Below are 12,235 nucleotides of genomic sequence, written 5' to 3'. Positions count from 1 at the left end.
TTTTTGCTGTTATTCTACCCCCCACGCCAATAACCAATTGAATTGGTCTACCAGAAAACTATCACGCTTCCAGGTACTGGGCTGTGCCAGGGAACTTGTCCACTTCAAGGGTTTTTTCCAGCAGCTTCTTTCCCATTGCTTGAGGGACTCAAGTTTATAGGAGGTTTGTATTAAGATTAATGGGAGAAAAAAGATATGCATGTATATCCCACGGCAAGAAAAAAGAAATAAGCAGCATACAATCTCTGGAATAGAGTCACAAAATCCCGGTCGTGGACGGAGGGGGTTGGTGAATGGCTTCAGGTTCTGGAAATAGAGAGCCAGGAAGCGGCACGTAGGGAGATTAAGGGAAAACAAAGGGATGTGCAGAGAGCCGGGTGCATGTAGTACGCTCAGCATTCAGAAGCAACAAAGTATGCAAACCTCTAGCGATAGTTATTCAACAGAATATAATGGCTCTTTCAAGATCACTGTGGTCTGCAGCTTGCAAAGAAGCAACCAAGCCATCAGCAGAGGTCTACTAAATTCATCAAACAAATCACAGGGTTTTATAAACTCTTAGAAGTACTGCTGCATACAGTTGTATTTTTTTAAGATATCAATATTATTTCTGAAATGTAAATCATCCTGTGGGTTTATTCAACAGAAAAAGGAAAAAAAAAAAACCCAAGCTTTTTCGGTCAACCTTCTAGAATGAACCAACTTATAAAAATGCTATGAAGACTTGTTCTTTCCAGCTGCTGGCTAAGAGACAGACAAGAAAGCCAAGCACCAAACTTGCCCTTTTACAGTATAAGTCTGCAAGAACTGCCTTGACCGTCTCTACAATACTGTTTTATTTCCCCAAGCAGCACCATCTTATTTAGGAAAGATAATGAGAACTCACAAACATAAACTGATTTCAAAATATATAGAGCCTTTTACTTTGTGTATGAGATTATGAGGTATGAGGGGTTTTTAATAATAATTAATTTTCACTGCAATAAGGCACCCAAAAGCAATAATTATTACATAAACTGAAATGGATTTGTTTACAGTTCCAAGAAAGCCTATTAAAAACCTCATTCTAGTATATACTTTGCTGAATGTTCTCAGTGCATATACCTGAAAAACAACTTAAGAATGAAATACAGCCAAACAACTGTTGCTTCAAAACAAAACTTCTTTTATAAATATATTTTAACATATATATACATATATATATATTTTAACATAAAAGAATATTAGAAACATGTATTAAGAGCATCCTTATTATGCTTATGTTTTAGAAATAATTATTTTAAAAAGTAAATCCCATTTTTCTTTTTTCTTCAGAGATCAACATTTGAATAGCAACCATAAAAGCTAGCCATTAAAAAACGTCTGCTGACACTTCATCAGGTCCCTGCACATACCTCTGCCTTGTCAATTCAGCAGGAGAAGAGCTTAACTCACTGCCATATACAAGCAGTACAGTTGTTGGTGTTTGCTTTATAACGGATTTTGTTGTGTTTTAACTATCCTCTCCATGTTTTATCAACTGCACAGAGAACAACAGACCTTTATAGGAAGCTCAATAGGTTTATTTATGGTATGGCTGCTCCTATTTGGGATAAACCTGGGGGGAAAGAAAATGTTTGTTTGATTTCTAACTCTACTGGGAGGTAAAATGGGAATATCCTGTGCAGACTGAAATAAGCCATAAAGCTTTCATGAAGGCATGCATGTGAGAAGCGATGACCATTTGCAGAAGAGACATCTTGGATGTGTCCATTAGAGCAGAGGAATGGCTGACATCCATTCTCTGAAAAATGTGGATTTTCAAATACACTGTGGTACCAGTTCTTTGCTGCAGGATGCTGATGGCCTATGCTCCGTTGTTAGCTAATGAAGGAAAGACAAGAAAGCAGCATAGACGTAGAAGTTGGGATCTAGTATTTTTTTCCTTTTTGGGGATGGCAACCTTTTAATTTCTTACTACATCTCTTACTAAAAATGACACAGGGAAGTTAGGCTACTATGATTTTATGCTAGAGTAATTTAATTTACTGTCAGAGAGATTTGTTCTTTTTAGAACTCTCCAGATTTGTACTTCCTGAAAACAAATAATTTCAAAAACAAATGGAAAAAACCCAGTATTTCCCCCATGCTCTCAGGCACTTTGATATCAACCAATCACCATCCCAAACCCCTAATTTGGATACAAAAGCGAATAAAATTGCTGAGCCACATGTAGACAGCAAAAGCTCACAAGCCAAGCATATATATAGCAGCAGCTACGTGGGAGGCCCAATGAGGTAACCGTAGCGACTCCTTTGGTTAATGCAGAAGTGCATAAATTCTGCCTGGGGAGCCTAATCTTCAGACAAGCAAAGACAAGGCTAAAAAGGCCTTGTTTAAAGCACTACCGATGCGCAGCAAAATCTGAAATACGAACTTCATTTTCCTGGGAACCCAGGCTCTCTCTGAACTGCAGAAATTAAAAGCCCCATCCCGCAGCTTCCCCGGCTGCAGTAGTTCCTTTTTTTTTTTTTTAATTTTGAATGCCAGTTTTGTCCTCAGATTCTCTGAAAAAAAGTATTTCCTGCTTTGCAGGGCGACAGCCTTTCTGCACGAACCAGAGCCCTGCCGGGTGTGGGAAGCCTGTGGAGTCGCCTTGCTTCAGGGAACGCGTTTACCAGGAAGAACCGCAGGGTTACACCTTTCATCAGCCATCAGACGTGACTTTGCCGCTGACAGGCTGCCCAGCTCTGGCACCGCGTTGTGAAAAAGCAAACAAACCAATTTTCTTGTATAACTGATATAAACCTTCCCGACGTTTCCTCTGGCAGAGCCGCACACAAAGCGCTTCAAATCGATACAGCGGTGATTCATTGCCATTAAAATCACAATTTTTCACCAACTTGCCAGAATGAATTAATCTTAGCAACCTTTTATTTACTTTTTATTTATTTACATTATTTATTAACCTAGCAACCCTTTATTTACTTTTTAAATTTTTTTTGAAACTTCTAGATAAATTTGGTCCCCTTAACAGTACAACACTGAAGTCACTGCAACATACTATGTAACTACACTGTTATTCTTGATCTAAAACCCAACCCCAGATTATTCTTCAGGCCTTGCCCGTGTCAACATCTGCGTTTACCTTCTTTCTGTCTACACTCTTTCTAAACTATTGGCAAAGCCGGTCAACAATTCTTCAGTGCTGTGTGATTCAGACCTAATATGAACAGGATTAGAGACTGCACAGTTAGGATTTGCTCCCGTCATAGCTGTGCTAGTGTTGACAATTTCCAGAAAAATGTGCTACTGTAAACGCAGGACACAAATTGTAAGACATAAGGCAATGGTAACACAAATATAACAACATAGGCAAAAGGCGAAATGTAGAAAGTGTGTTTTGGGTTAATTTGGTGACTACCACTGCTTTGACTTAACACTGAAGACTTCAAAACCAGGGATTACTAACTAGCCGTACTAAGATGGGAATGATGATGGGGTAATGCAAATATTCCCGGAAGGCAGAGTTCAAGAATGCAAATACACCTTACCTGCACAAGCTGTAAAAGATAATGAAGAACATCATCATCTTCTAAACTTTCCAGTTTTTGAACTGCCATTGCTCGGACATTTTCATCTGAAAAGTTACAGTCCAGAAGTTGCATTGTGAGTCCAACATCTAAAGTGCTTTGATCCCAAACCTCCTTTTTAGCTAGCAACTGGTATGTTTTGGCCACTATTTCTTGTTGTCCCCATTTCACAGAGCTAAGCAGCTTAGGATACGCCTTGGGGTGCTTTATGCTTTCATATCTAAAGTGCCACAACAGTTCTTTGTCCTCAGGAGAAAGTGGATTAAGTGGGTCAGTTGCTATGATCTCTTCAAGTTGCTTGCGAAGCTGGTTGGGCATTTCAGCCCGTGTCCTGTCCCCTTGGGGGTCTGATGTTATCCTGTGCTTGGGCAAGGCAATTGGGTGACAATATTTGTCCAGCACAATAGAAATAGCCATTGAGTTTTCTTTATCCGGGTTAGTTGCTGATGTCAGTTTGTCTGCATTGATACTTCCTTGTTCTTCCCCCTTGCCTGGAATTTTCCACATGTGGAGAACATACTCCCCACTGCGTAGCAAGAAACGGTGATCTATCAACAAAAGATTTACGTAATAGAGAAGCTGAGTTTTGCATTTTGAATCAGAGTTGGGGGATTCATGTGACTGAAGGTTTGTCTTTGTGGACAGTCCCTGTGCTTTGCCACAGTATATCTGAAGATTCAGGAGTGCTCCTTTAGGCAAATCCTTGATTTTGATATCAAACTCCAACCAAATATTCCACAGAACCTCCTCAGTAAAAGGCTTCGATGAAGTCCTCCTCTGTGAAAGGAGCTGCTGCCCGTGTTGAATGTTAGCCTCCACAAACACAGTAAGATCAGTATTTCTCGGTAAAACTGGGATATCAATGCCAATTATTTTCACCCTAAATTTCCTATTACAATCCCACAAAGAGATAGTGAAGACTCTCTCATGATCTTTTCCATCTATTGTCAATTGTTCATGATACCCTGTAACTCCTGTACAGTCATCCACCAAGGGCCACTCTTCCTTCTGAACTTCATCCTCATTCGGGTCAGGGGGATTGTCTAAAACAAGGTGGATTTCTTCCCCATTCTTAAGGCACTGTCTTATCCAGTGAAAATCTTTGATTGGTGTCTCTCCAATAATGTACTCATCTCTGCCACAAATCCTGAGAACAAAATCCAGTTCGCTATGATCTTCAGGAATGTCCATCAAAGACTTTTTCTTTGCCATTTTTGTGAAAAAGCTGTGGAGAATCATATCTGGAGTGTCATCTATTGACACTTTAATTTTTTGGCTAGTTGTTCCTCTATGTATGATTATGAAAATGTTATTATTAGTGATCTTTTTAAATAAATATTCTGGGAGTGGCTTAGATGTAGTCCACGGGTGCATTGCATACAGTTTAGGATCCCTACAGGCTACCTCTATCATTCGTGGAGTGACTAATCTGCGACGGGTAAATTCTAGTTCATCATCATGCACGTTGCTTACATCAGTGACATCATAACCAATTAAATCGTTAAGTTGCCGCTGAAATTCCTGAACTTCTTCTGATGGTTTTTGTTTCTGGACAACATAGATCTTGCCTACCTTTTTCTGTAACACTTTCCAGTACAGTATGCAGTCCAATGTCTGTAATACTTGATGTTTATCATAAATTTCATACCATTGCCCTTTCTTCTGATACTGCAGAATAAATTGATCCGGGGTGAATGTGTGGTAGAAGTCTGTGGTTTGACTCATCTCTATTGCACGCATCCAAATCTGTGCTTTCATTTGCTCGACCGTACAGTTGCCAGCTATTTCGAGCAACATCATTTCCGGTACTTTAGTATGTTTATTGCTTGTAGGTAAAATGAACTCGATGGATATCAGTTCCATTGACGACAAATTACTCGATGTACAATGAGGTTTCATTCTTCTTCTCCTTCGTTTGTTTTCCTCTCTCATAACAACGGGCTGTTGATAATCCCCCAGCTCCATGCCAGAAGAAATCTAGCAAAACATACAAATACTCGATTACTTTCTCATTTACATTTTCCTTTACTCTTATTTTTAACACTTCTCAATTAAAATCACAGGCCAGTCAGAATCCTGCTATGTATACACTTTTTATATTTCCCCTTCCCCTTAATTTCTGACCATAAATACTTCATTTACATAAACCACCTCAGACGTAATCTATTCAATTCAATACCAAATACAAAAAACCCCCCAAACCTCCAATGATTAAATAATTAAAATAGAGCTTTTAAACAGCCTTCCCAGATTTCACTGAGGATAAGCAGTCTGACTATGGATTTCCTCCATACTGATTTGTTCTTGCTTCTATTTCATCAAGCACTGATTCTTCTGCTGCCTCATCTGTTTTGATGCTGCTGACATTAACCTAAGCGGATTTTCATAGAAATCAAAAGACGCGCTACTGTGTATGAGCAGAACACGATCCCACCAAGCTCCAGGAATGACAGAAAGTAACAAAACAAGCAATTCATTTGCCGACTGGACAGAGGTGAGCCTATTCCCATTTTCCTCTGCCTCTTTTTGTAGTGATGAGGAATAAGGACTTCCACCAAAAAAAGCCCTCAGGATTCAAAAGTCAGGGACTACTTCTGAAGACAGATATTTAACGTGCATCTAAATTCAAGCCTAGTATCCTTAGATGTGCTTCTTTTAAATAAATCAATTCACCAGACTGATAACATCCATCCATTTTAAAAGTAAACACTTCCAGTATAAACTATTAGTTTGTTACAGAAGAAAAAACGCCCAAGCTGATGCCGATTTATTACCCTATACATCAAATCACACCTAAAACACCTGTAAAACAACTTTGAACACGAATAGCCTACCTTATCACCTTTCAGTAAGCAAAAAATATTGTTGCTCACAGTTAATCTCCTTTGAACAACATTAAAGTGGAAATTATTCACCGAGAGCTTGGAAGAGGAAGGCGGCGCTGATTGAGCGTGCTCGCACAAGCTAAGTTACAGCAACATACTGAACGTCTTTTCCAGACAACGCTTTTTACACATAAAATCTTTCTCTAACTGCTGAAAAAACTAAACCCAGTGTAACGATGCCTTAGCAGATAACAAAACAAGAAGATAAAAATACAGAAGGTTAAACTGAAACAACAGAGCATGCTAACTAAAATTCTTTTTTCAAGTTCCGGAAAGCAACGACTGTGGACACACCACCTCTATAACTGACAAAGCACAAGGAAATATTACCTGCTTATAAAATAACGGCTGAATTGCTGAAGACGATTCATTTGTTTAATTTCTGAAGTTCCTATTTTTTTAAAGGAAGATCATTCACACAAAAAATTTCTTTGTATAAGCTGTTCTGCTTTTCTTGCTCGCCCTCATATCCAGATGCAAAGGAAGTGCTGCACTTACCAGGAAGGAAGTTTTAACCAAGTTGATTATACATACGATTGCTCATTTAAAAAGAAGTCAGAATGCTTTTCCTGTTACAACAGTAAAAATACACTAACAGTACACCAATTTAATTTTAACACACACGCATAGAAGACATGCTTAAAGCCTTTTAAAAATAACTAAGAATAATCTGGGCAATAAGTCTAAGGAATCCAAATAAAACATTTTAAAAACAATATATTTTGGAGAGCCTAACTACTTTACAAAAGAGTTAAATAAAAGTACTAGATAAAAGACAGCTAAATATACAATGTTTCCTTATTTTTATTTTTCATGGTGATAGCCCTTTGAGAATTGCCAACTTAAATACATTAGAGTTTTTTAAGCCAGTCTTCATACAGGCATCACATGGAGATGGTATCTGCCAAGGATCTTGCGTGGTCACCTCAGCAATAGAACTGCTGGGCAACCTTCCTCATAGTATTTTTAATTCATCCATTTACGATTACAAACACATAGTGAAATCCACTAGAAATGATGACTTAAGATTCAGGAAGAATTTAAACCACGGACTTTCAACCCTAATTCTTGTGGCTAACTACAACCTGAAGAGTTGTTCCTTTACTAAAAAATATCCCCACAGGAAAAGATTTGGGAAAACATGTACAAATCAGAACAAAAAGACAGAAAAACCTCTGATTGTATCCTTTTTCCTTATGACTTTACCAGGGAAATACTGACCATTTTGCAAAGCAATAAGCAGTACACATCCTACAGCAGTACATGTCCTACAGAAATGATGACTCTTGAGAAGGAGAAAAAAATATGAAACAACTGAAAGATCTTTTAGCAACAGTGAAGTGGTGGTGTCTTTTTTTTTTTTTTTTAACATATGCATGCTTCCTATCTTGTAAGACACCTTTCTTATTAAAAAGGGGGGAAAAAAAAGCGCTCCCTCTGGATTGGCAAAAAATCTGATAGTCTCTTCCGTGCCTCCAATGTGCCACTCACAACCTCTGAAATTAATGCTTTGCCAATGTTAAAAAAAGAAAATACCCTCCACCATAGATATAGCTCTTCTTTCTCAGAGCATCATTTTGCTTGGCAGCTAAGATGATTGATTTCTTTTTAAAGGTTATTGTTCTCAGGAGGTGAGTTTGAGGAAAGCACACTCCGTCCTAGCTCCCTCTACCTTTCAGAGCCAGTATTTGAAATTTCTCAAGGAAGTGGTGAAGTTGCCCTGAACATTTTGTCGCTGCCACGAAACCTACCCAACTTGGCCAAGACATCTCCAATGCTCACGCTCTGCGCGTGTGCAGCCTGTCAGTATTCATCAGCCACGGTCTCTGTGGCATCTCAGCACTACACACTGCTTTCCTCTCCGGTCCTCCTCTCGTTTGAAAAAAGCACTTGAGAGCTGGAAAACTTGAGCACCTGTAACCTCAACAGCAGTGCCCAGGATGACAGAGGAGAAGGAAGCAGCTGGTTTCACGTAAAAAGGAAAAGGAGCTGGAGGTGTAGGAAAAGAAAGAAGCAAGGCTGAAGAGGAAAATGTGTTTTGCAAAACCTATGTTTTGAAATTCCCTGACTTTGGAGAGCTTGACTTTGCAAGCTTTTGCAGAGTCTGTCTTTTGAAGTATAATTTCTAAAACGTGTAGTATAGTCGCGTATTTTTCTTCATTTAAACATAAGCAACCAGCAGTAAGGGCTTTTTCACGCCAACAGGCTACATAGACTTTTTGCAAATATCCCTCATTCTAAAAGTCGTTGTGCTGACCCTATTAAGTAAACCTGGACTCATTTCTGTTTCACTGGGTTTTGCCAGACCTAAGAAAGCATGCTGTTTTAAAGTGTCCTCATGTTTCCGCCATGTGCTATGCACTTAAAGATTAATTTTTGAAATACACATACACACAAATATTCTACCTCATGCTAAGCTATTCTAGTGCTACTCCATTGATCAAGACCATCAAGATGACCAAAGGCAGCATCTCTACTTCACGCAGAAGAGAACTACCCTGTACACTGCTCAACGAATGTAAATGTTTGACACTCATCCACTTAAAAAGACAGGTAGAGCAATATTGTGAAAGGTTCAGATATTCCCCCACAAACTGCATCAGATACAATGCAAAATGCATGACACTTGTGTAAGCGGCCATACAAGACTGTCTCTTCTCCCACATTCACTTGGGCTGTGTCCTGTCCTGTCATGTCTAGTCCAGTCCAGTCCAATCTCCATCTCCAGTTCAGCTCTGACCCCTTTTCATGAGCTTCAGAAGCCAGTTTGTGGAGCGATGACTGTCTCTAATCTGTCTCTGCAATGACAGACACAAAAGTGTTCCCATTCTTAGGGTGACACCAAGTTGTATATATTGTCTGCTCATGCATGTGTAGGCATGGCAAAACCGTATTTCCTCATGCATATGCATCAGAGAACTTTGACGTTTGTAATGGAAAATCATTTAAAATAACTTCCTAAAACCTTTTTCATGCCTAAGCAGTACTTACAGTATTGACATTTCTATACACCTACTGCAACAACACCACAAAAAAGAAGTCCCTCTTTTTTATTTCTAATTCTAATGAGCCTCATCAACCCTGAATTTCCCTGTACTAGGAGAACTGTCCTACCACTGGTCCACAAATCCTGATGGGGTTCAATGGAGCAGGAGGAGGTGGTCCTGTAAAAGGTAACTAAGACAAGCAAACAGGCTCGCCTTTGTCTCCAGTTGTGTTCCTATCTCATCACTTGGGTCAGCAAACTGATCGTAACAAGAACAACAAAAAAATTTGGTTAATTTTCAGCTGGATCAGTTCCTTGATCTGACTCATCACTTGCAGGAGTGGTAGGGCAGGGGATGGAAGAGAAGGGAAGGGAATGGAGCCAGCGCAATTTAGGGTAACCGAGACTGAAACATCATTCACAGCAGGATTAGGAGGTAAATTCATGAGTAAACTTGTTAAATGATTTGAAAACACTGGCTGAAAGGTGCCTTAAAAAGACAATGTGGTATTATAATGAATTAGTTCATATATTCTGCTACAAAAAAATCAAGATATCTGTCAAACTTCACTGCTTTATTAGGACTGCGTTACAGTTTTACCAGCTACTTATTCTTCACCAGTTATTTTCATGCTTATTCTATATTAGTTCCCGCTTCTGGTTTAATCCACCATGTGAAAACCTTATTTTAAAATTATTCTTTTCACTTTAGTGTGAACTGCTTCCCAGACAACATAACCTGCAAGAAAACAGGCACTCTCTATCAGAGTAAGAATTACCTCACGCACACATTATGCAAATATAATAATAATCCATTTACATTCAGAGTTTCAGATAAAGTTAACTTTAAAGATAAATTTAAAAAAGAAAACAAAACCAAACTACCATGACATGACCCAAAGTTTTCCAAGCAGCATACTACACCTACTTGCCAGCATTGTCCTGTAGCAGGAGACCGCTTTGCATTAGCTGGATACGAGTACAATATATCTTCCCTACATCTATGATGATCCAGTGCTGAACTACGCAGGCAAGATACAGCACTAACATGTTAAGCATGAACACAACAAAAACCCTCTTTGCTCAGCTCTTTTGTCAAATCCTCTAGCAACTACTAGCTTTCACGGGAATTCAATCAGTGCAGGTTCCCATTATCAAGCAAACTTCACAGATTATAGTCACATCCTTCATCAAAAAGTATACTAACCAGCAGATACAGCTCAACATCCCTGTCAGGAGGTTGTAGAGTCAATCAGACTGCTATTATGGCTGTAATATTTTCAGGAGCCCCCTGCCTTCACTACAGACCTTTGCCTATAGATACGAGGTATCTATTTGGGGATGCTTTTGGAACAAACAGTAACTTCCAGCTGGTCCTGAAAATTGAGGTAACAATTTCGGCCAAGTTCTAGTTAACTGGAGTTACACAAGTGATGGGTGATGTACCTTCACACCACCACTTCACCGAGTTTGGAAGCACAGAGATGGCAGCTATGGCTCCTGCAGGGACACACTCACTATTTGGATACCGCCTGTCCTTTCAACTTATGCCCGGTTTTCAGATGCTGATCGCTAACGGCGTGATCCAATCTACACCGATAACCAACTCCTGAATGCCCTCAGCTATTATTTCAGATGAGTTGTGGTGGGGAAAGGTTTTATGGCCTACATGTACTGGATAGACACAAGAGGTTGCTACTTGTTGGACGAGGAAATACAGTTATTTATTGTTTAAAAGCTGTGTTGTTGTAGCAGAGCTGACTCACAGACCTTAAGGCCAGAGGGAACTGCTACCACTGTCCAGTGCGGTCCTTCGCTTTGCATTTACTCGACGTACTAATAGTTTCCTCGGCAGGCTCTGCATCAGACCTGTAACTCCTGCTGGGGCCAGGCTGCGAGCCGGGACCGAGGCCGCGAAGGACCGGGCAGCGCCCGGCGGGCTCAGCCCTGGCCGCGGCGGCTGCAGTGCTGCCGCCGGTCAGTCCCACATGCCCTGCTAGAAGCGGGCTCTGGCCGAAGCGCTTCGCCGGCGCCAGGCCCGGCAGGCGCGACGCGGCGGGGAGCGGCGGGCCGGGGCCGCCTCCCTCACCCGGCCCGCGGCCGGGCCCCGCGGCCGCGCCCGCGCTGCCCGCCCGCCGCCCCGAGATGGCGGCCGGGGCCGCGCCGCCCCGCAGCGCCCGCGGGAGCAGCAGCGGAGTCGTCGCCGCACGCGGGCAAACCCGGCCGCGCCCAGCCCGGCGGGGCCGCGGCCACCCTGCCGCGGGCGGCTCTGCCCACCGCCGCCGCGGGGAGCCGGGCCGCGCCGCCCCGGCCCTGCGCCCCCGCCGCCACCTGCAAGCCCGGGCCTCGGGCAGGGCCGGGCAGCGCCGGCCTGGGGCAGCGTCCGCCGGCGACCGCCGCCGGTCCCCGGGACGGAGCAACTCACCGCAGCGGCGCGGCCGCGGCCCCGGCTCCGGACAGGTGTTTTCCTCAGCAGGAAGCGGAGCGGGCCGGGGGCCGGAGGGGAGGCTCCATGGCCGGCGGTAGGCAGCTCCGGAGCTGCCGCCAATCACACGCCGGGCAAAGAGGGAACCGGCTGTGGGGCATCCCCGCCCCGCGCGGCCGCCGCCGCCCGGCCCCGCCGCGGCCCCGGGACGCCCGGCCCCGGCCCCCCGCCGCCGCGCCCGGCCCCCGCCCCGGCCTGCCGAGCCGGGCGCCGGGGCCGGGCCCCTTCCCCCGAGCGAGGCGGGGGCCCGGGGAAGGGGCCGGCGCCGGGCCGGGACGCCCCGCGGGTCTGCGGAGCGCGGTGCCCG

The 12,235-nt window shown here is 42.8% G+C and overlaps 1 protein-coding gene across 4 annotated transcripts in view; it reads right to left on the bottom strand.

Moving 5' to 3' along the window:
• The window catches only part of PIK3CG (phosphatidylinositol-4,5-bisphosphate 3-kinase catalytic subunit gamma), a 37,364-nt gene extending 25,349 nt beyond the window's left edge, over positions 1-12,015 (bottom strand). The window contains exons 1-2 of one of the 4 annotated variants that reach the window (XM_087764307.1): positions 11,869-12,015; positions 3,534-5,549 (exon numbers count right to left, since the gene is read on the bottom strand). In XM_087764307.1, coding sequence (XP_087620433.1) covers positions 3,534-5,537 — 2,004 coding nt within the window. In that variant the 5' untranslated portion in view covers positions 5,538-5,549; positions 11,869-12,015. Of the gene's footprint in view, positions 1-3,533; positions 5,550-6,787; positions 6,922-11,213; positions 11,428-11,868 lie in introns of those variants that run through there. The other 3 variants (XM_087764309.1, XM_087764306.1, XM_087764308.1) reach the window with 3 other exon arrangements.
• Between the last annotated feature and the right edge of the window lie 220 nt (positions 12,016-12,235).

Source organism: Nipponia nippon, unplaced genomic scaffold (assembly GCF_047370975.1).
Source record: "Nipponia nippon isolate SJK-2023a ecotype South Korea unplaced genomic scaffold, ASM4737097v1 scaffold_3, whole genome shotgun sequence".
In the NCBI taxonomy this organism is placed as follows: Eukaryota; Metazoa; Chordata; class Aves; order Pelecaniformes; family Threskiornithidae; genus Nipponia; species Nipponia nippon.
The sequence above is the reverse complement of the archived record's forward strand: the minus strand, read 5'-3'. Positions and strand labels throughout refer to the sequence as shown.